Genomic DNA, 23279 nt, shown 5'->3' on the forward strand with positions numbered 1-23279 from the left:
CATTACCGCAATGGGATTTTGTTCTGTTTCACAGTCCTGATGAATGCCAGTCTGGAAAGTACATGCCAAGGTACTTCAGCCCATTCTGACTGTTGTATATATAAGAATTGTCCTCTTAGAAATCAGCAAGAGCTCAGTTCAGTGCATTGTTAGTGCATGGTAAGAGGAAATGGAGGGGAGGAAGAATAAAAATGGAAAATTCATTAGACAAATAGCTGGTAAAATGCTTATCAGATTCTGGAAACGCTTTGGGAACTGCCGGATTGGAGAGAATGAGAAAACAGAGAGGGTTCTGCCCTCTCTGTCAGTACTGGACAGAATTTACCCTAGGCAGCCATGCAGAATTCAATGATAGCAACTGAACTGGGAGCTGAACCCTTAGGGGAAGACAAGTGTGCTAGAGACAATACTCTGAGACAGTAGCACATCACTGTATTTGAGAATCAGTTTCCAGGTTAAGTGTGCCATCAGTGAAGTAAGGAGTGAAATGGGTGAAGGGGTTTCAAGTCACCATGGGTTTCAGCTCACCATGTGACCTGCCTAAGGTCACATGAGGACTGTGGAGCTTTATTTCGGACATGAACACAAACTAGAAGGAAGCCCTGCAGTTTCTTGTTCCTTCGTGTAGTTATGTGCTGTTGACATTTTGATTGTCTGTTTCTGCTGGTCTGGCCCAGCTTCTGCCTGAGACCCAACAATAGGATCAGTGGTGGGACCATTGCCATAGTCTAAACTCCCTGGCTCTTTGGAACTGTTTCTATGTAAAGTGTTATAATGCCGGGCACAGGACAACTCCTGATAAATGGCCATGATTGCGAACACACATCAGAAACAAGAGCTTGTATCAAATCATTTGAAAAGAGTCAATGTTGTTTTGGTGTTTTAAAGGAAAACAGTTTGAGCTGGAACATAACAGACAATGAGCATGTGCTGAATTCCTTCAGACGGGCATTGCAGTCTGTCAGAAGATCCCATTGCCTATAAATGCAGTTTCAAAAACACATTTCCTAGCAGCAGAAGGCTATAGTTGCATACAGTTTAGTAAAGGTGCAGCATCATAATGCGAGTCAGCATGGATTTGTGGAAAGTAAATCATGTCAACCAAATTGGATTCCTTTTTTAAATTAAATAAATATTGATCTAGATAGGAGGGAAGCAGTAGACGTATTGGGATTTTCAGAGGCTTTTAACAGAGTTTCACAGGATGTATTATTCTACACATTCTGCATATACAGGTTAGGTAATAAATTATTAAGACAGGTCAAGAACTAGGACCTAATCCTGGAAGCTTCAAAATATGAGAGCAATCCTTTCAGTTATGTGAGTAGTTGTGCCAGAGTCAATAGGAAGACCTAGATGAGAAAGGCTTGCAGGAATAAAGAGATGAGCAAGAGTATGTCCTTGTTTCTTATGCAGCAAACAATGAAGAAAAGAGACACATGTATTTTTTGTGGCCTAAAGTAGGTAGTTACAGGGTTGGCTTTGTTTTAACTTTTTCTTCATCACAGATCTTGTACTATAGGATGTTATCGGATGATACTAAAATAGGGAGAATGGCTAAAATTTAGAAGGATGAAGTTGTTCACAGAATGTTCTTGATCGATTCGATAAATGGATTATGAAATGCAATATATCTATGCAGAGTGGCACAGTGGAGTACAAGTAATAACAAAGCTAAGCAAAGTTTAAAATAGCTGTTAATGCAGTATCAAGAGGGAGCTGACCTCTTTGATACATCCATTGCTGAATACTTGATCCAGTGTGTAGTAACAGTGAGCAGCTGTTAGAGTCTTCTTTCGAGGAACATAAAGAGCCTAGGCATTATATCAAGTTTTGAAAAGTTTAGTTTATTTAAAGTAAGGCATTAGCTAACAGGGGTTGTATGAGTTAGGCTGGGGGAGAAGGGACTTGGACAGAAGGAGAGATAGACCAGATGGGGCTTATTTATAGAATGTTAGGAAGTGAAAGAGTTCAAGTGCATAAATCTGCAGTCATTGGACAGACCAAAACTAAATGTTTAGGAGCAAGGGGCTACTTGCTAGGAAGAACTCAAAGTCATGCTCTTTCAGCATGGTGAATGAGGGAAAAAGATTTATAGAAAGGGTAAAATCTGTTTAACAAGTGGAGACCCTGTTCTCTATTCCTGTTGATTATTTCCTTATGTTCATCCTCTCTATTATCCTTCCTATCTTAAACTCTTGCCTGAAAATGTCTCATTTAATACTGCAAATTTGCCACTTTTCAATGTTCCCTTGAAGAATATAACAGTAGTGCAGTAAGAGGAAGGTTCTGTGTGCTCTGTGCTGTGTAATTACTTACAGAACTTGTTATTAGCCAGCTTTATATTTAGGAATAAATAGCAGATTTTTCTTAGGGTCAGGAGGGAGTTTTTCATGCCTTCAAGGAGCATGTGTGGCTTTATTGTGATGCTACACAATTAACATTCCAATGACGGAGGAGCTAAAATTCACCTTCTGAAAAATGAGGGCTGGACTGAGCTTGGATATGGGCCCATCTGAATTTAAAATGTGCTTGTACGAAAAAAAAAGCAAAAACATCCGAAATACCAGATTCTAAACCCAAATAAGTTCATATTCAGCAGATTCTAAGAAAACTTCTCCAACATTTTTTAGTTAATAAAAGCAAAAGAATCTTTGTAGTTTTATGGAAGTGGGTGTGAAAGGGTTAAAAATCCATGATTAAGGAAATACATGGTACGTGGGCTACTTTTCAGTAACAAAAAATGATAATACACAGTGACATGGTGGTAGCAGAAGGCTGAGCATATGCACAAGTCTATTATTTTCCATTCTTTGACAATAATAAGCCTTCTGCAACCATCTTTAGTTTGTTTTCATCTTGAAACATCTCTGCTCTCCAACCAGCAGGTGAACACAGTAGAAAGTTTGGCAATGTTGTATTCAAATGTAAAGCACTGAACACAAACTCACAAATCAAGGTGAATTTTATATGAAGGCAGATTTTAATGAAGGAAGTGCTAGCTGATATGAGCCTTGTTGGACATTTCAGCACAGCAATGCAGTAATGCAGATCAGATGTAAATATCATGCGTAACGGTGACCTATTGATCATTTAGCTGATGGTAACTTGCCTAGGCAGTGATTTGCAGATGAGTGTTTTATTTGTGCTGGCTTCTTTTCCCTTCCTGTTTTGCTTTCTTCAGAATGCTGTCAGGTTTATTATAGTATTAGCTATTTTAGCCATGATGGCTTAAAAGATTTCATGCATATGCATTTACCGGCAGCATGTTGATTTTCATTTGTTATTCATAGATTGTAGGGGAGAGACCTTTTGGGTCACCTAATAAGCAGTTCATGTTTCATTAATTGATTAAAGTTCATACAGCATTCTGACAATATTGAAGACTGTGCAGAACAAGAGCATAATGAAATAAAAATTATCTGCTTTTCACATTTTGGCATGATGGGTTACAGAACCACCTACAACCTTCCCAGTACTGCCGTGTCGATTAGTTAATAACTGGCTATCAAAGCAGAAAGAAGATCCTCTTTTGTAACATCTTCCTTCAGCTACTTAGTGACTTACTCATGTGAGTTACTGAGTAGTGTTGTGCTGATGGAAAGCCAGATGATCCTGCAGTAGAAGTGAGAGGAAGGTTGAGCCCTTGTGAATTAGGAGGTCTTGGAACAGCAACACATGGAGAAAGGAGTTTGGACTGAACTTCTTCCTATTGCTAAATCCTCTGCCAATAGAAAGAGCCAACTTTTTATTCTACACGGGATTTGGACAGGCAAAGGCATCTGCACATTGGTCCAAATCCAAAATCCAATGGCCTTTGGATCAGGCCAGATGGGATTAGTGAGAAATTTAAGTTTGTAGGATGGTTATGATGATGATTCTGCAGATTTTCTTCTCAATTGTGCTGGACAGACCTTCCTTTGTCCTTCCTTCCTTCAACATAGCTTTAGTCACGAGTCACACAGTCAAATTCTTTCTTTACTGATGCCTCAAATAAGCTAGGGAAGCACTGGGGCACTGCATCTGCTCTTGTCGAAGCTAAGGGCCAAATACTGAACTTGTGCTCACGCAAAACAGTTACTTAAGTCAATGAGTAAATTTATCGGGGGGGGGGGGGGGAAGATGAGTTGAGAACTGAGTGAGATTGCAGGTTATGACAATGAAAGAGATAAACTAAATATTTGATCTATCACCTGATATCTGAAGTTTCTAGGAGGACAGTACACATTAACTTGAGTAGGAATGTGAGTGTGTCCTGCACTTACCCCAAATCATACAGCAAATTAAATGCAGCTACCAGAAAGTAGGGGGAATATTAAGTGGGCTCTGTATAAATTAGAAGCTACAATGGATATTTTTTAACAAAGTGAGAACAATGCTGTTCGGAATCAAGTAACAGTGCAGAGCAGACACTGCTTGTGAAGGACTCTGGACTCCGTGATGCACACTTCGTTACTAATTCCAAATAATGGATGACAATGAAAGATCAACATGGAGGGTTATGGAACAGAAGCCAATTCTGTCTTTGGAAGAAGAATCCTTTCTTCTTAACGAAGCAACGAGCTCGGTGTTTCGTGTGGCTTTCAACATTATGAAAAGAAATAAAGCTCAGGGCATAGGAAAGTAGATCCCTGTATAGATTTTAAATGTCTGTCTCTTCGTGACGGTCATTTCCTTTGCTGCTAAAAATCACACTTTTTTTTATAGCAGCAAACAGCCAATGGTCCAGGTTTAAATGAGTTTTAACTACTGTCAAGTGCCCTTGAGGAATATTTGTCTAAGTCAGCCTTGATCTCTGAGGGTGTTTGTTTCTTTCTGCTATGGAAAACTTAGGCCTTCAGTGTCCTATCGCTTAATTTGATATGTTGCTACTTCAACTAAAATTGGCTAACCCATTTATTTGTAGTGATAACAGCGCATGCACTGATAGCACTGTGATATAAGCTTTTTTCTTCCCCCAGTGACCCTTTCACTGTGAATCATTCAAGCCCCAGGAAGTGGCTGTAAAGTTCAGGCATAAGCCAGTAATCAATGATACCTAACACCATCAATAAGTTATCAACAGCCTCCCTTAAGTATTTGCTCTGTGGCATTGTGTAGAGAGATTTAGCTGATGTAATCACCAGGAATGAATAAATACATAATTTTCTTTATATATAGATATCTATCTATATATAAATACAGTAAATCAAATGGAAACATAAATTTTATTCCCAGTGAACTTCATGTTTAACAAAGACTATTTCCTCTGAACAAAGTGGCATTTAAGAACATTAAGTGCTTCAATGGTAGAGTACATATTTTTCGTACTCACCATGAGTATAGTATTATTTGAAAAAGAATAGTCAGGGCAGGGGGTTGTATTGGCAAAGGAGCATTGTGCCCTTTCTTGTATGATCCTGCAGTTGCAAATATCACTTCAGGGGACTCGCAATTTGCATAATGCCTGCTGGGAAGGGAAAGCAAGAGAGCTTACTGATGGGGAAAAAAGGATTAAGTGGTGTGTCTCAGTCAAAATCTATTAGTGTCTTTTCTCCCCTTTATATCGTTGGGTCAAGTCAAATTGAGCAGTCAAGCATGCCTGGAGGTGTGGCTGTCCTGGGATGATTGTGCCTATAGAGTGATGTGTTTCTCTTGGAGGTGTCCTCACCCTGTGACAGCAGTGGCTCAGCAGGTTGCTGTGTGCAAGTCACAGATATCTCTCTCTCACAGATACATTATTCAAGAGTAAGGGAATCTGCCAATTTGGATCTGAATGTTTCCTTGCTCCTGCTCCATCTGGGATGCTAAGCTGCTGCTTACAACCATTCCCCAATGGCTTTTGGTCCCCACTGAATCCCCTCCTCACGCAAACCCTTCATTACTTCTCAGGGTTGTTGCTGCTCACTGTGGGGTGGGAATCCACGTTGTTCTTCCTCCACCACTGTCTTGAGAGAGTCCAGCTTTTGGGATGACCTTTTGTCATCCTCTTTAAGCACACTGGGGGTAGATGCTTCATATTCATCCTGTCATGTTTTTCTCTGTTGACTCAGCCTTCCTTCCTCCTCTGCACTCTGCCTTCTTAGCATCTAGGCTAGTCATCATGGATGCTGACTCTAGCCTTTCTCTGGGGTTGTATTACTGCAACTGTGATAATCTGTGCACACAGGCAAGTTAGATAGGTTTGTAGGTAGGCAGGGTTTGGTTTGGTTTAGTTTTAAGTAGACCAATGAGTATAGCTGGAAAAAAGCTGGCAGGTTTTTTTAACATGCAAGCTGCTGTTGTGCAGACCTGAAGACAGACAGATGTATTCAAAAGTTTATCTGATTTTTCCATCTACACTAATGGATCTGATACTTAATATTACCTATAATACCTTTTTCTTGCAATTTTTGCCTCTTCTAATTTCTCTGGGGTTGACATGTATCTGCCCCTACCCACCCACTTGTGCTGGAAGAAGGAGAATTAAACTGAGAACTGCAGGAATAGGAATAACAAAACTGCACTGCACTGGCTGCTGTGGATTTACATGACTTCCCTCTACTGGTCAGAAGAAGAATATTTCAAATATACCCTCGCCTGATTTGCTAAAGTTAATGGTTCTCCCTTGGTCCAGGTGCTTGAAGTGGTTCTTTGCTCCCTGTCTCCAAGGTGCTCTGGCTAGCGGTGTTATATGCATTAGCCAAGAAATCAGCTGGGACAGCTGACAGTCAGCTGACAAGTGGGAAATCCTCAGTGCCTCCAACATATGCAGAATGAATTAATTATGTATTTGCAGAAGAGTTTAAAAGGAGCCATGAAGGAGGCAGGGAGCTAAAATAAAGAGAGACAATGATATTGAACAAACAATAAATATCAGAAAGGATATAAAACCTTTGTGGTACACTTGGAGGGGAGCTGCCTCACTATTCATCTGGAAGAGGTCCACTAGTAAATAATGGATTTTTACGTACAATTATAAAGAAATCTCACTGTGAAGATAGCTGTTTCAGTGTTCAGAACTACAAATCAGTGTCCAGGGTGTGTTTGGTGGCTTTGTGAGAGGGCAGCCAAAATACCTGAGCTGTTTTCCCCTTACCCGTGACTGGTCTGTCCTAAAGAACAATTGAGTGCTCAGGCTACTGCCGCTGCACAGGCTGCAGGAATACTACATCCATTGGTACCTTTCCCTGGGGCTTCATTTGTATATGTGTGATAGGTTTGGCATAGGGTAAGAAGGAGTAGCTCTGCTTGCATTCCCCTGTAGCTCAGATTTTCTCATTAAGTCAGCTCTAACATCATCCTGAGATTTGGCACAAAGCATGTGAGTAAAGGAAAGAAATGAAAACCCGTCGATGAAAGAGTCTAGATGGACCATATCTGAGAGTCTGTGAGATGCACCCAATGAATAACTCCAATTACTTGGAGCTATAAATATCATGGATCTTGGGCAAACCCCCAGTGCCATGAAATGCAACGGTAATACAAAAGCATTTGTGAGAAAGCAGGCCAATTTCCTCCCAACTAATTGAGTCAATGTTAAGCTACCAAGTCCAATGCACTAAAGTTATACAGTTAGCTCCAGTAAGTCTGTGTGGGAAATGCTAGTTGGATATGGGGACAAGTGGCACTAACTGTAACCATGCAGGCCCACAGTTGATGGAGTATGGACATTCCCCATTCCATGAAGCATATCAATGGCATGTTAAATTCTGCTTAGTCTTTAAAGTTTGGCAGAGTTGGGGGCCATACTGGAAAGTGAAACCAGGAGAAACAAATGGGATTGACTGTACTGTGCTTTCAGTTACAGCGGTGGAAACTCATTGAAACAAATCTGTGTCAGTGTTAATAAAGCTAAATAATATTTGAGAGGCAACAGGTCACGTTTCCTTATGAAATGAAAGGTGGTTGGGCTGAAGTGACAACTGAGCCAGGACTGTAGTGCTGAGCAGAAGGAAATCAAACACGATTGCTTTTTGCACTGAGTTTGAGGATTAGTCGGTGAAGAGAAAGCAGGAGACTGAGCTGCATAAGGGCAGATTCTCAGCCAGTTAAAAATGTAGCTTCACTGGTCCATAGAGCTAAAGAAAAGAGGATGGTATTGGTGTCTTAAATAATCTTGTGACATGTAAGTAGAAATCATCTTGGAGATGAATGCTGCTGTAGAGATTGAAACCTGGCTAATGGACTGTGAACACAGGGTAATCATTAACAGGAACATACAGGGCTATGGGGAGGAGCCGTGTGGGGCAGCACAAGCAGTAATGCAAGGTTTGGCTTTATTTAATATCTTCATTAAGGAGTTTGGAGACGGTGCAGCCGCTGTGTTAATTAAACTAGCAGAAGATATTAAACTGGGAGGTGTGTCAAAAAAAACCCCAGTCATTGGTATAGAAATAATGGGAAAAGACCTGGGGAGGTTATAAATGTGGAGAGGAAATAACAAGGTGAGATGTAGCATGGGGAGAAAACAAAGTAATCTTGTGGAAAATAGTCAAAAAGCAGCTATTTGGAGGGTGGGAGACACTTGGAAAGCAGTAAGATTATAAGAGACTGAACAGAGTAGGCAGATGGCAAATGAGGCCAGTTTTTACTTGTATTTCTATTTTTTGCAACTGTTTTTTTGGGGGTTTTTTTGCACCACTGCAGTCACACCTTTGCAATTCTCAGTCTAAATGTAACACTGTGGGCAGGCGCCAGGCTGCACGACTTGCCTTGGTGATTCACCTGAATAAGAATCTCTGAGACCAGCTAAAAGCTCATGGCTGCTTGCTCCAATGTAAGGCAGGGAGCAGTGGGAAGCACCTTCCCCAGACAGACCTACAGCCGGTCACTGCAGCCCTACTACTTACCATCAGTGGAAGCCCAGTCTAGTCCAGTTGCTCTAGACGGTCATCACCAACCAATGTGAACTGTTAAACTCATTTTTAGAAGGCGGTGATTATACCTCTGGTGAGTCCACCAGCATGCACAAGGGCAGGTGCTGTAGCTCAGCTCGTGAGTCTTTGTAGTAATACGGTTGTATACATGCGGGACCCAGGAAGGGCATACACCAAGGCATAGTCTTGCAAAATCAAGACTGTTTACACCTTCCCACGCAGCTGAGATCATGTCTGCTTTATCCTGTGCACAAGCTATATTGGGAAACAGCTTGGGGCAACCCTGAATTCCTCTTTTGTGTCTGGACGCCACGTCATAGGTGTTGCCACTACAAAATTACTGGCAAACCAGGGATAAATAGCAAGCTTTAGGCTAGACACCTATACTTGCCAGTGAGAAGATTTCCATCAATTCCTCAAACTTTAGTTTCCAGTTCAGAAAACTACTTAAACCTGGGTTTAGCTCTAAGCAGGAACCCACCTCAGTCTGTCCTACTATTGCATAGTTTGTTTTCTCATCTTACTCATATGGTTAAAGTCAGATATGTGTCAAATCTTCTTTCTCACAATGGTCTTTTATGTTGCCAACTCTGAAGTTTTTTATAAGCTTAAAAAGGCAGTAATATAACCTCACTCCCTCCTAAGTGTAAGAATAAAATAGCTATTTTCAAACAGCTATAGAAAATGCCAGCTATTCTTTTTCTTATAATTGAATGTTAGTTCCATTGTCAACCTGAGCACATCTACAGATGTGCCGTCATTCGGGGGTTGTTTAATTTATTTACCAATAACAGTGAACAAAGGATTTCCAGTCTAAATATATGGTAAGCTTCCATCAAAAAAAGAGCATGCAATCATAAGTTTAGTGTCCTGGTGGGATTTTTTTGTATCTCTTTTTGAAAGGAAAAACCTACTTAAATTGAAAATAGGTTCCTCATCTGAACATCTGTGCTTCACTGTAAATCCCACAGCCTCATTGAATTAATCAGGATCACTATATAAACCCTGGCCACTGCTACCTTTGACTTCAGTGTAGGCAAGGCTCAGGAGATTTTATAAAAGCATCAGGTGAGATTGTTTAGTGTAAGACACAAAGTAAATTTTTAAGAAATATCAGAAAGAAGAATCACTAGTATCTTAAAAATCACTCAGCTTGCAGTAAATAAACGTGTCTTATTGAGGTCTTCCTGGTAACTTCTATCTTTCCAGAGTTATTTGTAAAGCATAGGTCGAGAGGCACAGCAGTGTTGTGGCACCCAGTGGATCAGAAGAAAGGGAGTGTGTGGGTGGGCCAGAAATCATATTTCTTGGTGTCAATTATTGCTCCATAAAATAGCTGATCTGCATCAAAAAGGCATTTTGCTTGATCTCATTCCACTGTAAGAAACAAATGACTTTAAAGGAGCACAAAAACCCCTAGATGTTGGATCTTGTCTTCATTACATCACTGCACAATTCCCTTATCCCTCCGCATTCCTGGGGGATGAGGGGAAGTAACGGTCATCTCACTATTGGACACCATTCCAAGGAAACTTGGAAAGGCTACCTCAATTCTTTTAGGGCTAATTATGCAACTGAGTTCAGTGGGAGTGTTGTCCTTGATTTCTGCAAAGGCAGGATGCAGATGAGCTTCATTTCAGTATTGCTAAGAGGAGTGCATTGACTACAAAGTTGCTGTCTGCTACCTGGACTCTGATTTTTAGACCTTTGCCTCGGTCCACAGTGGATGACCAGGTTTAGCAGTGATTGGAGTTGTTACCCTGAGTTCTTTAGTGCCTGTGTTCACTTTGTGATGAAGGAAATGGGAAGTTTTTCTTTGTAGTACACTGGAACGTTCAACATTACAAACTTGCAAGATAGAAACCTGCAGCTATGCAGTCTGTCCCAGCACAGGTGACTCATCTCTGATGAGTTATGCCCATTGGAAAGGTGCACAATGCATTGTTCAGCCTCTTCAGACAGTGAAGTAGTCATAACAACCATAAATGCTAGACAGAGTGGTTTGAAGCCCAGAAAGGTCACTTAACTTTTTATTTCTTCGACTTACCTTTTTAAAGAGGAAAGTGTTATGAGAGGGAAGTGGAATAACTGAAATAACCCCTGTCAACAGAGAAGTAGTGAAGAAACTGGGGCTGGAGGATATTGTCCTTGCTCACTGACCTCATGGGCATTGTGGTGCTCTGAAGTTGGTGGAGATTAACCTACAAAACTCTTGGGAAACTTGCTGACTGTTCCCACACACCAGCCACAAAAGAGAAAATAAGAACTGGAGCTCAAAGAAAATGCTGAGCTCCAGAAAGATCAGTGTTTTCTTTGTGAGAAGATTCAGGGAATCATAGAATCTGTTAGGTTGGAAAAGACCATTAAGATCATCAAGTCTGACCCCTAACCTAACACTGCCAAGTTCACCACTAATCCATTTCCCTCTGCACCACATCTACACATCTTTTAAATATCTCCAGGGATGGTGACTCACCCACTTCCCTGGGCAGCTCGTTCCAGAGCTTGACAACCTTTTTGGTGAAGAAAATTTTCCTAATATCCAGTCTAAACCTCGCCTGGCACAACTTGAGGCAGTTTTCTCTTGTTCTATTGATTATTACTTGGAAGAAGAAACGAACAACTGCCTCACTACAACCTCCTTTCATGTCAATGCATACCACCTTGTGGGAACTACTTTATGGCCCTTATTTTGCTGTTAGTTAATTGTACGTGTATCAGAAGCTCTAGGAAATATCCTTTTCAGTTTAGCTTCTCAAAAAACTATATGGTATTCCTTTTAAGTGGGGGTGGGGAGATGTTCATCCCCTTTTAAAGTCAAGTTTTGAAATTTTCACGATTGTTTATTGAAAATTGATCTGTTTATGTGTGTAAGAAATGTTTATACAGCTTGCACATGCAGCTGTAGGATGGGAGTAGTACTGAAAGTCTCGTACTCTTATGCATGAAGATGTTTTGATACATCTGGGAGAATGTAAGCAAGTAGGTCAGTGGATTATGACTTAATGATTTGGAGCAGAGGCAGAATTTGAGGGAGTAGTGGCAAGGCATCACTGGAGAAAAAGTAACAAATGGAAAATCTGAATGATGGCTTAGGCTAAAAATATCAATGGTGAAATCTGAACAAAGTTAAATGGATGCGTATGGCACAATGCAGTCATGTTGAACACATCCAATGCTTGGCTCTGCCTTGGGAGAAACAGCCAGTGAGTGTATGTCTGTATTTTCCCTGTGGTATGAATACCAGGGGGCAGAGCAGGGCACAGTGGGGGAGGCATCTGTAAACTTTCCCCTCGGACTCTTCCAGTTCTAATTGCTAATACAATAGCAAGAGTGATCACAAATTGTTTATACGTTTCTGTAAATATTGAAATGCTCAGGATTCTGTTGTTCTTGGCATAGATGTGCAATTCACTGGCAGCCAGATCAGACCTTTTGGTTACTTCACAAATCACATATAAGGGAGAAAGCTGCTACTGTTTTACATTCACTTAAAACCATATCCATCTTAATCCACCTGAAAACATCCATGCTTGACAAAGCAGAGTTCCTGTGTCAAAGGATTTTTTTAAATATATTAGCCGTATTCCAATGCAACATAATAAAAGGGTCTTTTAAAGAAAGCAGTTGAAGTTGTGCCTACTTTTGAGTAATCGATTTGGTTGGGTTACTGCATGCTGGTGGCTTACCTTCTGCTAACAGGTTCTTGAATTGAGGTTAGTGGTGATTAGATCAGAAGAAACAAATGATTTCGAATATGCTGGGATGGCATGACTCATGATGGAAGGGTGGAAGCAGGGAAAACTATTTGATAGATTCGTGTTGAGTTTCTAGATATCAGTTGAACAGAGCACTTTTTCTAAGGACATCCCACAGGTTTTCGTATTAGTTCAAGGTCTTGGTCTTTCTGATCCTGTTTACTGAGCAACCAGTCCTGTAGCTGCAGGCAAGGGGAGGCATTAGTATTTGATATGGGAGGACGAAGAAAACAAGTAGGGGGAAATACAGGTTGAGCATCAGGAAAATTATCATCAGGAAGGTCTGGTGAGTGCTCAGATGACTCAAACATCTACCTGAAGTGTGCAGGATGGTAGCGCAGAAGGGCTCAGGCAGAAAAGGCAAGTCTTTCTTCCTTCTCTGAAACCTGTAATAAGGACAGCCTGGGATATTTTAGTCAGCTTAGTTACTGCAGCCACAGAGAAGTCAAAAAAAGAATTAAACTCTTGTCCCTTCTAAGAGGATTTATCAGGCATTGTCTTGAGCAACTACTTCTTGGCCACTATAATACTGGGAACTTGGCTTAGAGGTGGCTGAGGTGAAGAGGCACTTGTATGAGTTGGGCTGTAAGCAAGCGTCTGGTCTGTGTTAGTTTTTGTGATCAACTGTAATTGTACGGTGGTGATGAATCTTGGTCTTTCCTGTGGGGACTGATAAATATTGATGGGAACACCTATGGATGCTGCAGGCTGTTTTAATTCCCACAATAACTCCTATGAGTTCAAGTTGTAATGAGTCTCTGACCTTGACAGCATAACCAATATAGCATTGGGGGAGTGCCTTCCAAAGAGAAAGTTATTGGCCATCTCTGTACTGCCACAGCGAAGAATTACAGGATGAGAGCAAGGGTTAAAGTGCTGCATAAACCAGCACAGGAGCCCACCCAGAGAGATGTAACCGGGCACCACTTCTCCTGCAGTGCATGCAGGAGTATTGTATATCTCTCAAATTCACTGCTGCCTAATTCCCCTTCTTCAAAATATCAACCAATTTCTAGTGCCAAGGAGCCTAATAATCTGTTTATTAAAATGAGACAGACAATAAGTTTGTGTGGAGAAATGTTAAGGCAGCACACACTGATCATACTGATTTAGGACTGTACTGCCATTGCAGCATTTCCAGAGACAAATTATTTGCAGCTAATTGCATTATAAATTCCACTAAACCATTTTCATAAGGTATTTCCTTTTCCTATAAGCCCTTCATCGAAAATAAAACCAAAAAGAGCAAAGGAGCAGTTATGGGTTCTTTTCCTAATTAAATGTTATATGAAGGTAAGATGAGAAAGAGAAAAAAAATGTAGATCATGTTAATTAAATGCTAAGTCTGCTATAAGGGCCTAGTTTTAAACACTGTGGGACATGTTGAAACTCATACAGATTTTCCAGCTGAGAGCCAAAAAAGTAGAGTCCTGAGGTGTTTGTCCTCAGATAAAGATGGTCCTTGGCCATCCCAGGTCAGGATTTTGAAGTCACCAAATTTTAGAGGTGGTAATCCTGGCATGTCATAAATCTTACCTGTCCCAAAAAGCGACCCAGATGAGGCCTGGGTAGTGGGTCACCTTCCGGAGAGCCCACGGGGTGCACCAGTGGGAGTCAGCCTCTTCCTCTGCTGTGGTGGATCATGACTGTGGGGTAATGCTGCCTGCTGTGGGTATCCCGGGCTAGAGACACCGACAGGGAACAGAAGTCATCGCGTACAGCCACTATGAACGCCTGTAGTGTTCATCTGGGAACAGTTTCCCCAAATACTCACTACTTAGCAAAATGCATTTTTACAGGGATCTCAAAAGTTTTTATCAAGCTGGGTCCGAAGACGCTGAAGCGGAGAGCAGTTAATTAGATTTCCCAAGGAAGCATAGCAAGCAGTGGAGGACTGGGCCTGGCTTCTTTGTTTCCCAGCCTCCAGCACAAAGCAGAAGTCTGTTGCCCACACTATTTTAATATTTCTTTGGGTGACTGGGAGCAAGGCATGACATTTCTGCTTTACATATTGAAAGGGACAAATTCTCATTCTTTGGAAATATTTGTTCTCTCCTTGGTTCCTACAAGTGATGTGCTGTGAGCTCATTTTAGAGTGTCCAGGAAGGGAAAGATCACAGTCAGACCAAGAGGAGGCTGAGTCTCCTCCAGATAGCGGGAGGAGATGTTTCAGGTGAGATGTTTCAGGTAGCGCCCATTTCAAAAAAAAACTGTTTGGCAGTTCAGTAATTGGGAATTTCTTTGCCAAGGCACTTTTGCCATAAGAAAAGTCTTTCCTCTAATGCCTTGTATGGAACTGGGAGTTGCAGCTTGCAGGGTAGCTCTAGCTGTGAGCCTGCTGTCGGATTAGAAGAAAGCATTTTCTTTTCTTCCTCCTCCTCTCCCTCTCCCCATGCAGTAAAATTACTCAATTACAATGACATTGGGAGATAAATGTACTGCCTGTGGTCTTTCCTTTGAGCCTAGGGGTGTCTGATCATTTCAGCTGGGATGTGGCTACGCTCTGACTGTGCTGTGGGCACATGCACAGGGTGAGACCCCTCTGACCTAAATGTAGCCTCCTAAAATTTGGGCACCTACTGTCAGCATGTCTCCCCACTGCTGCCGGGGTTGGGTGGGACAGAGGCTCCTCAGAAGGCAATTTTAATCTGAACCTGCCTTCATGCAGAAAGAGACTTCGCTTTGTCTTGCTGATGGAGCCCCAGTGCCTAAAGTTTAGGTGACTGGAATTAGATGGGTCACGTGAAGATTGTGACACTTATGAAGTTGGGCATTTCATGGACTTGAGCATTAGTTAATTAATCTTCATCTTCCCTGAGCTGGGTCAGGTATGAGCTGTTTGTCTCAACAGGTAACTGTGGTGCAGCTGTAACCCTGCATCAGGGAGCATCAGGTTGTGGCAGAACAACCATTAGGTCCCAGGACTAGTTGCCTCATTAGACCTCTCCATCTCTCTGCTCCAGACAGGAGAGACATTCGTATCCTCTTTAGAGGTGCTGTGCCCCAGTCATGAATGAGGATGCTGTAGCAAACACGCCTAGTGTTGACTCCCAAATCAGAGTGAGTTCCCTGCATGACAACCACTAAAGGTACACATAGGAGTGACATAGGCCAGAGATGTGTGTAAGCAGTCTAAGACAGAGGCTACTTGAAAAAACCTGTGATAAATGTCCTCAGGCAAACTCACAGAAATCACATGACTATAAAGATAAACGAGAATGCTAAAATCATTGCATGCCCCCAAAATAGGATTTTATCCTGGTGCATAGGTAACTGCTGGCATAGCAATGGGCTTTCATCTGGGGGGAAGGGGACATCTGCTTGCTGATGGGAAAAGCGATAGCAATTCTTGCAAAAAGCAAAGAAGGGAGGGGAGAGGGGTGGGAGGAAAATCCCATTTCTAAATTTTCGTGGTAAAAGGGGCATCGGTGGTTCTTGGTTTTTTTATGTTGTTGTTACCAACAATTGTTGCGTGGTTGTTAAATTTTTTGAAAGTCATTTTAGTTTTTCCAAAAGTGACCATGATTTGTTACTTACACTGTAGCTTACAGAAGTGACACACTTAATATCGGGGGGTCCAAACCTGGATATCTACCAATGGAGATGGAGATCAGGTAAATGCACACCTGCTCTTCCAAAGAGAAAAAGCTGCCATTTGGCAACTGGTTTGAGAGGGAACTGCAGGCTCTAACATGGGCGTTTTGGAAAGATTAGATTGAGCAGTGCCATTAATCACTAAGTTTCATATAAGCCCAGCATGGGTTTGTGTGGCAATGGTGTTCAGACAACATGCCATCTACCAGGAGACTCCGGGTCCCTGGAGAAGGCTCTGGCTTCTGGCCCTAGCAGTAGCTGAGCACAGGTCCACCAAAGGAGACCTGGCAGGAGCTGTGGTCCCCTGCGGTCTAGCCCCATAGCAAGTCTGATGTACTGTCTTACTCTCCCAGCCGGAGGGAAGGCGGTGGTGGCTGCAACAGAGACCGTGTTGGAGAAGGCAGGTGAGAGGGAGGTGTCTGCAGGTAGAAAAGAGTAATTATGTGGTGCCAGTGCCATGCCTGTCATTTCCTCTTCTCTTTTACAGACACTTAACAAGAACAATTTGATACCAGATGACAGGACCAACTTCTACCCGTTGCAGCAAACCAACGTGTACACGACAACCTATTATCCCAGTACACTGAACAAATATGACTACAGGCCTGAGGCCTCCCCTGGAAGGACCTTTACCAACAGCTGATGATGGACAGATCCTACAGGACTGGATCACTTCCTATATGAATTTTTTTTTTAATTGATTTTATGGACCAAATACTGGCCCAGACTCTAGATGTAAATATTGTACAGTAGGGTCTTTTTTTCCCCCCCTTTGATTAATTCTATTTCTTGTAAACAGCACATCTCCTTACAAGGACAAAAATGCATATGGACCATTCTGCAGAGCTTTTGTGGATATTTGGCTGGAGATGGCTCTTACTACTGCAACTGTTTATGACTGGAAGATCAGTGTTGCTATCCAAGGCTGATGTTGTCAAGGAGGTGGCTTTGTGCTGGGCTCGGTGGCCACCACGCAGCAGCACACGACAAATGAGTGAGCTCTAAGCAAGGCAGGAGGTGACCTCCTGGGGCAGGAGTGTCTGTCCGGTGAGGAACATCCTTCCTGAGACAGGGTAGCAGTGGTCCACTGGATGACACACGGCTCACAAGACAGGCTGAACAGGACCCCACCGTGCCAACAACTTGAAGAATGTTTTCTTTTTCTTTTCCTCTTTTTATTTTTTATTTTCTTTTTTATGTTTCTGCTAAAAACAAACAAAAACAAAAAGTGACTTTCTAGGGCAGTGTTCCCTGTATCTTCAACAGAATCTTTTCATATTACAGGAAATACTCTCCGCAGCCTTCTTTGGTAATATGCAGTTCAGCTGATGAGAAACAACACACAAACAAAGTGTGTTACCCAAAGAAGCTTTCCAGAATGTTTCCAGTCTTAATTAAAAGAAAATTATACAGGCAGTGAGACACTGAGAAAAGTAAATGTTGGAATAACATCGGAGACATGGACTTAGAGTGCCTAACAAACAAAGATGTTTATATCACTGGAAAAAAAAAAAAGATGTGATGATTGCCGCACAAGAGCCACGGGCTTTTTTCTTTCTTTCTTGTTCTTTTTTTTTGTTTTCTGAGAAGTGTTAACTCTTTTTGTTCCAGCTTTGATCCTGGTTGCATCTGCAGTAAAGGCAACTTTAGAGGCCACGCTCTTCTTGTGGAAAATCACCATGCTTTGGGCTAGTTTTTCCTTTTGTTTTATTATTGGGTTTTAGTTCATTTATTTTCAAAGAGTGAATAATTCTGACTTTGCAGGGGGAGGGTATTTTTGTAAGGAATGTTTCTATATTCTGACACAACCCAGAAAGTCTGCATATTCTTATAGCGTCTTCCAGTCAGTACTCTATGAAATAGTAACACGGCTGAGTAAAGTGCATTGTTTGCCAGTATTTCTTTAATTTTTCTGAACAGAAACTACCCAAAAAAACAAATGCTGCTGCAGCTATTGAAGTAAATTGGGGCAGTAGCATTATTAAACAGTATATCCAGCCTTGAAATGTAATTTTGTGTATGTGTGTGACTGTGTCTATAAGAACTGTATTAGTTTGATGCAGAAGCCATGTTGTCTACAACCAGATGTTTGTCTGACATAATTGTTTGGCAAAAAGGAAACTTATTGCTGGTGCTTAATGTACAATTACATCTGATGTGTTAGCAACGTGAACAAGTTCACTGCTGTTATCATTCAGTGTTTCTAAATATTTATAATGAACTCCTGATGCTAAGGATTTTAGAATGTCGCAATACTGAGCATGAGATAAAAGTACACCCCTAAACGCGCATGAGGTCCATGTGGTCCTGAGCTTGGCTTTGTTGTCTGCATCTTACTCGAGCAATTGCCATGCCCGTGTTTGGCCATTGGCTCGGCTGTGTTCCCAGCAGTCCTGTTTGTCTTCGCTTTATTTCAGATTTTGCTGTAAGCCGACACGGGTTGTTTCTCAGTGCTGTTCCTTTGCAGTTGCTTGGTTGGAAGTCCAGCTTGGGCTGTGTGCTCAGCTCTTTCACATAGGTAGCCAGTAGGAGATGAAGAAAGACCATATTCTTGTGACAAGTGTATTGCTTTTCCTGCGAGGAAAAACCAACATGGCTCTGTAAGCCCCTGTAATGGTGGTTTGACCAGAAGACAAGAATAAAGTAGCCTCCCATTTTTAAATTACTTTGTTCGACTTCAGTTAGCAGTGATTGAAGGCTGTAGGGATATTTGTAATAAAGTGGGGTCATTAGCACTGCCATGAGGACACCTTGGGCTCAATGGTGCTCTTCATTTTCAGCAGTTGTTTTTCTAATTTAGAAGCTCATCCTGCTTCCACTCTGGCCTCAGCGTGTGAAATAGAGAGAACAGAGGAAGAGAGAGCGAGGTGCCCTTAAAGTGGGGTCAGGAGCTGATGCAGTCCTCAAAGCTCTGTTTGAAGCAACCTGCTGCAACTCTGCAAGTAGGCACAGCCAGGGTGAGAGCAGCAGAAGTGAAGCAGAATCACCAGGGAAGCAGGAAAGAGCTGATAACAGGCACCAACACCTGCAAGGGAGGCTCTTCCCAGGCTCCATAACCCCATTTGAGCAGCAATGCCTTTGTGCCTCGTGCTGTAATGAGTTAACTCCATCTCACTGAATTTCTGCACCCCCCTTAGGAACCTTCAACATCCTCACTTAACGTAGTTCTAACAAGTATGTAGCCCAGGGGTTGAAAATTATTACACTAGACTATCAGGATGGGATTTCCCAGCTTTAATTTATGTGATTCAGAAGAAAATATTGGTTCCCAACACCAGTCTATCCACTCTAAAATTAAAGCCATCTCCGAGCTTCGCCTTCGGAATATTCCCTGTATCAACACATTCTGCAATTACCATGTGTGTGGCAGGGTTGCAGCTGACGTTTGGAGGATGTGAGCGAGTCAAACCTTGCAATTATTTGAATTTTCTATTTTTACTTTCTTTTTCTCCCCTCCCTTTAATCATTTTGCCATTTTCAGCTTCACACAATAACATGTTGTAAACAGATTTTTTCCCCAAAGTGCCACATAGCAGCTGAAATTATTGAAATGTTCAGCTCACCAAGATAGGTCATTACTGCCATTGCACTCAGGAGGTGGATATTTTGTAGGCTCTTGGAGGGCAGATGCTTCGAGGGTGGTGCACGCGGTTATAGTTTCATCAAGGCATTCCTTCTTACCAGCCATCCAAATGGATTCGGCCCTTTTTCATATAATTGGCAATCACAGCAAGGGTCTGTGGACTCCATTTGAGCAGAAAGTAGAATCTAGGAGAGAGTGAAAGAAAGAAATCAGAATGCTTGTTACTCGATTAACGTTTGCAAGAGAGTGCAGTTCTTTAAGGACAATGTTAATGTGGTGTAAGGGTTGCATTTTTTATGAGCTCTCTAATGCGTGGCGGGTTAATGACACCATGTACAGTGATATTCTTGCAATCCAGGTAATTTGGCAGCTTGATCATAAGGTCTGTAATGTCTGTAGCAGCTTGAATTGTTCCTGCAGCTGGATGTTAAATTTGCTAGAATTTCTTGTTCCTAAGGCTATCTTACGGTACACTGGAAATGCATTTAGTTCAGGAGCACTGCTTTCCAAAAGATTAATCTTGCTGTATATATTTTTTTCTTTTCATTTCTAAGACAGAGAAGGTGAACCCTGGGTAATTCGTGTGTTGGTCTAGAGACACCGTTTCTCTGCACACCCTTTGTATAGGTTTCAGGCATACAGTATGTAAAATATGATGGAAATCTTACAGCCAAGTATGTCATAGAAGCATCTTTAGTTCAACCATTCATCTTTCTTTTTCCATGGAAGTGGCTGCCTTTCTCCCTCCAGAAGGAGTATGTGTTATTGCACTGTCCAGGCTGTGTTGTGCTGTTGCTGTCAGGCTTTACTCGATCAGCTATAACCCACCAGAAATAACTTGTGCAGCTTGCCAATAGACAAACCACTTGATGAGCAAACCACAGCAAAAGAGGTGCTGTTGCTCTAAAGATGTCCAAGAATGTTCAGCATATGAGCCAGGGCTGGTCTTAAATACGTGAACTGTACAGATACTGTAGGAGAAGAATTTGTATCGTCTTACCACTACCGTTCCTGATGCCTTATATTCAGAAAATTAGAGGATTGGTTTGAAGTCCACAGAGAGTAGGAATGGAGTCCATGTCTGATGCAGACAATTTGATGCCTCCAGCGTTAAATGTTAAGCCCACCTGGAGAGAAAACAAAAGGTGTCCACCGAGATTGAATTATTCTTTGTACCAAATGTAGGGTGGGGAGAGTTATATATATATATTAAAATATATATAAAAATGTAAATGTAAGGTTTGTGTAACAACTTACTCTTTTTTTGTAATAGTGTATACATCTATCAGTGGATAGATACAGTATATATTTATAATATATACACACACAATATATATATTTAGCAAAATGCCTGCAGAGGAAACTTAGAATAAGAAAGGCAGTGCTGGTGTTCAAATTCCACAGGGACAAAGTGAAGGAAAAAAAAAAGCCTGTAAAAATCTAGTATCCTTTCCATTAAGTTTAAAAAAACACTTTTGAAGTAAATGAAATATAATTTTTTAATTGAAAAGAAAATTGATTTTTCTAGTTAGAAATGCTGATTCTCCCCTCAGTCATTCTGGTTAAGAATGATTAAGAAAAAGATTCTTGTTACTGCTTATATTTTCTGAATAAGCCTCCCAAATCTCTCATGTGTATCACTCTTATTGTTTTTGTAATTATAAGTAGGGAGTAATTGTGCAAAGAAAATTAAAATAGCAAGTGGGAGTAACAAATATTGTGCCATTAGAGGAAAAGACGTCATCTATTAGAACGTGAAAAATGTCATCTTCCATGTTAAAGAAGTTAGCAACTGCTTTCAGAGTTATTGATTGGCATTATGAGCCTTGACTTATAGCCACGCCAGGAGGCTTTAGTACAATGTTCAGGGAAGAGAAACCGTGTAAACCCATGGCTTTTGTTTTTCAGAGGGGTCCAGAGAAGTCCCCAGGCCATGGGAGAAAGGCAGCTGGTGTCCTGGGTGTCTCTGGAGCTTCCAGCATTAGCAGTCAGGGCTCTGCATCCATTCCTCGCCCTGTCACTCCCTCAAGCCAGCCTGCATGCACGGCACGGCACCCCTTGGAGCTGTTTGGTGTAACGAACACCCAGTACATTGGGTTGGAAGGATTATTTATTTCCAATAGATGGCTTTAAAGCCCTGGTAACCAAGGCCCAGACTTGTACAGGTGAGTCTTCCCAATAGCTTGTGAGAAGAAAGCTTCAGGCAGCTTCGGAGCAGATTTGAGGCAGAGGAGCAAATCCACAAATTTTGATGCCGCCTGATTGCCAGAGTATTCAAAACTGGACAGAAGCCTCTCTGGATCTGGGTCTTTGTGGAGCTTATCCAGTCTCAGGTCCCCATAAATTCCTCCTTTGCACCCTTTGGGGAATTTTAGTGTGTGTATTCATCTGGGCTGGAGAAGCAAAACCAGCAGCCCCGTGTTTAGATAGCCACGGATGTAAGTGCTCAAGAGCGTTCAACACAAGTTTGGGTCTTGAACTTGATTTTTCTCCTGTTCTGCCTCCAGCCTCAGCTGCAAATTCACCCCTGCTATCCGAGAGCGTTCAGAGCTGTAAGGGCAGCATTTGGCTTGCTGCAAGTCCCAGCCGCAATTTGATTTTAAACAAATGTGACCATGAAAAGTATTAACACTGCGCTCTAGTTCTGAAACCTCCATGAGTGGGGTGCTGTTAAGTCGCGTGCCACGGAGTCAAACAGAGGTCAGTGCAGATGGGCCATTAATAACTCGAGTAAAAATGGTTTTAGTATGAAAATGTCAAACAATGTAAAAGCCAGCCAGCTGCATGACGGTGCGGTTTCCATCCACGCACCCCTCCTTAGATAGCACCGCAACCTGCACATAGATAAAAGCGATGCAGCTAATTAGGTGTCTTCCCACAGAGGAAGATTTAGGGAGAATGAGTGGTATGTGAGATGGAAATGATAGGATTTAACTTGTAATTGAGGTGGGAGAGTGACAGATGCAATACTGCATCTTGGGTACATGGGAAATGATTATGCGAATGGAGAATGCTTGCCCCAAAACAGCAAAACCTGGAGAGTATTATTGGACTCTGTTGTGAAGGCACATCACCCTTCCTATGCAATCGAACTTGATGGTACTTTAGTATAAAGGTGACCTAGACTGTAATCACTGCCTTTAGACACTGTGAATTTTTTTTGGGTACTCTGTATTTTTATATATTGTACAATGTAAAGAATAATTCAGAAATAAAAAGAGACCAACCTGGCAAGCCTGTGAGTTATTTCCCCTTGGTGGCTGATGCACGGTGGGGCCGGGGCTCTTGAGCAGTGCTGGCAGGATGGGTCAGAGAGAACAGGAGGAGCTCCCTCCTGATGCTGGGGGCCAAGGGCAACACAAAATTCACTGAGCCGCTTGTGTGGGGATGCAGCATTGCAGCATACGTCCTTCCTCCCTGTTTGCACTCTGGCTGCATCTTTAAGCTCCCATCTGGATTATATTTGTCATGAGTTGTGGACTGTGTGGTTACAAAATTGTGTTGCTG

The 23279-nt window shown here is 41.9% G+C and overlaps 1 protein-coding gene across 6 annotated transcripts in view; it reads left to right on the forward strand.

Annotated features, from left to right (window-relative positions):
• SEMA5B (semaphorin 5B) overlaps positions 1-23040 on the forward strand; it is a 283392-nt gene extending 260352 nt beyond the window's left edge. For 3 of the 6 annotated variants that reach the window (XM_054070044.1, XM_054070043.1, XM_054070045.1), the window contains one exon: positions 16677-23039. In XM_054070044.1, coding sequence (XP_053926019.1) covers positions 16677-16832 — 156 coding nt within the window. In that variant the 3' untranslated portion in view covers positions 16833-23039. Of the gene's footprint in view, positions 1-16139; positions 16210-16676 lie in introns of all 6 variants that reach the window. The other 3 variants (XM_054070047.1, XM_054070049.1, XM_054070046.1) reach the window with 3 other exon arrangements.
• The last annotated feature ends 239 nt before the right edge of the window (positions 23041-23279 follow it).

The sequence above is a fragment of the Cuculus canorus genome, chromosome 6, assembly GCF_017976375.1.
Source record: "Cuculus canorus isolate bCucCan1 chromosome 6, bCucCan1.pri, whole genome shotgun sequence".
NCBI lineage: Eukaryota > Metazoa > Chordata > Aves > Cuculiformes > Cuculidae > Cuculus > Cuculus canorus.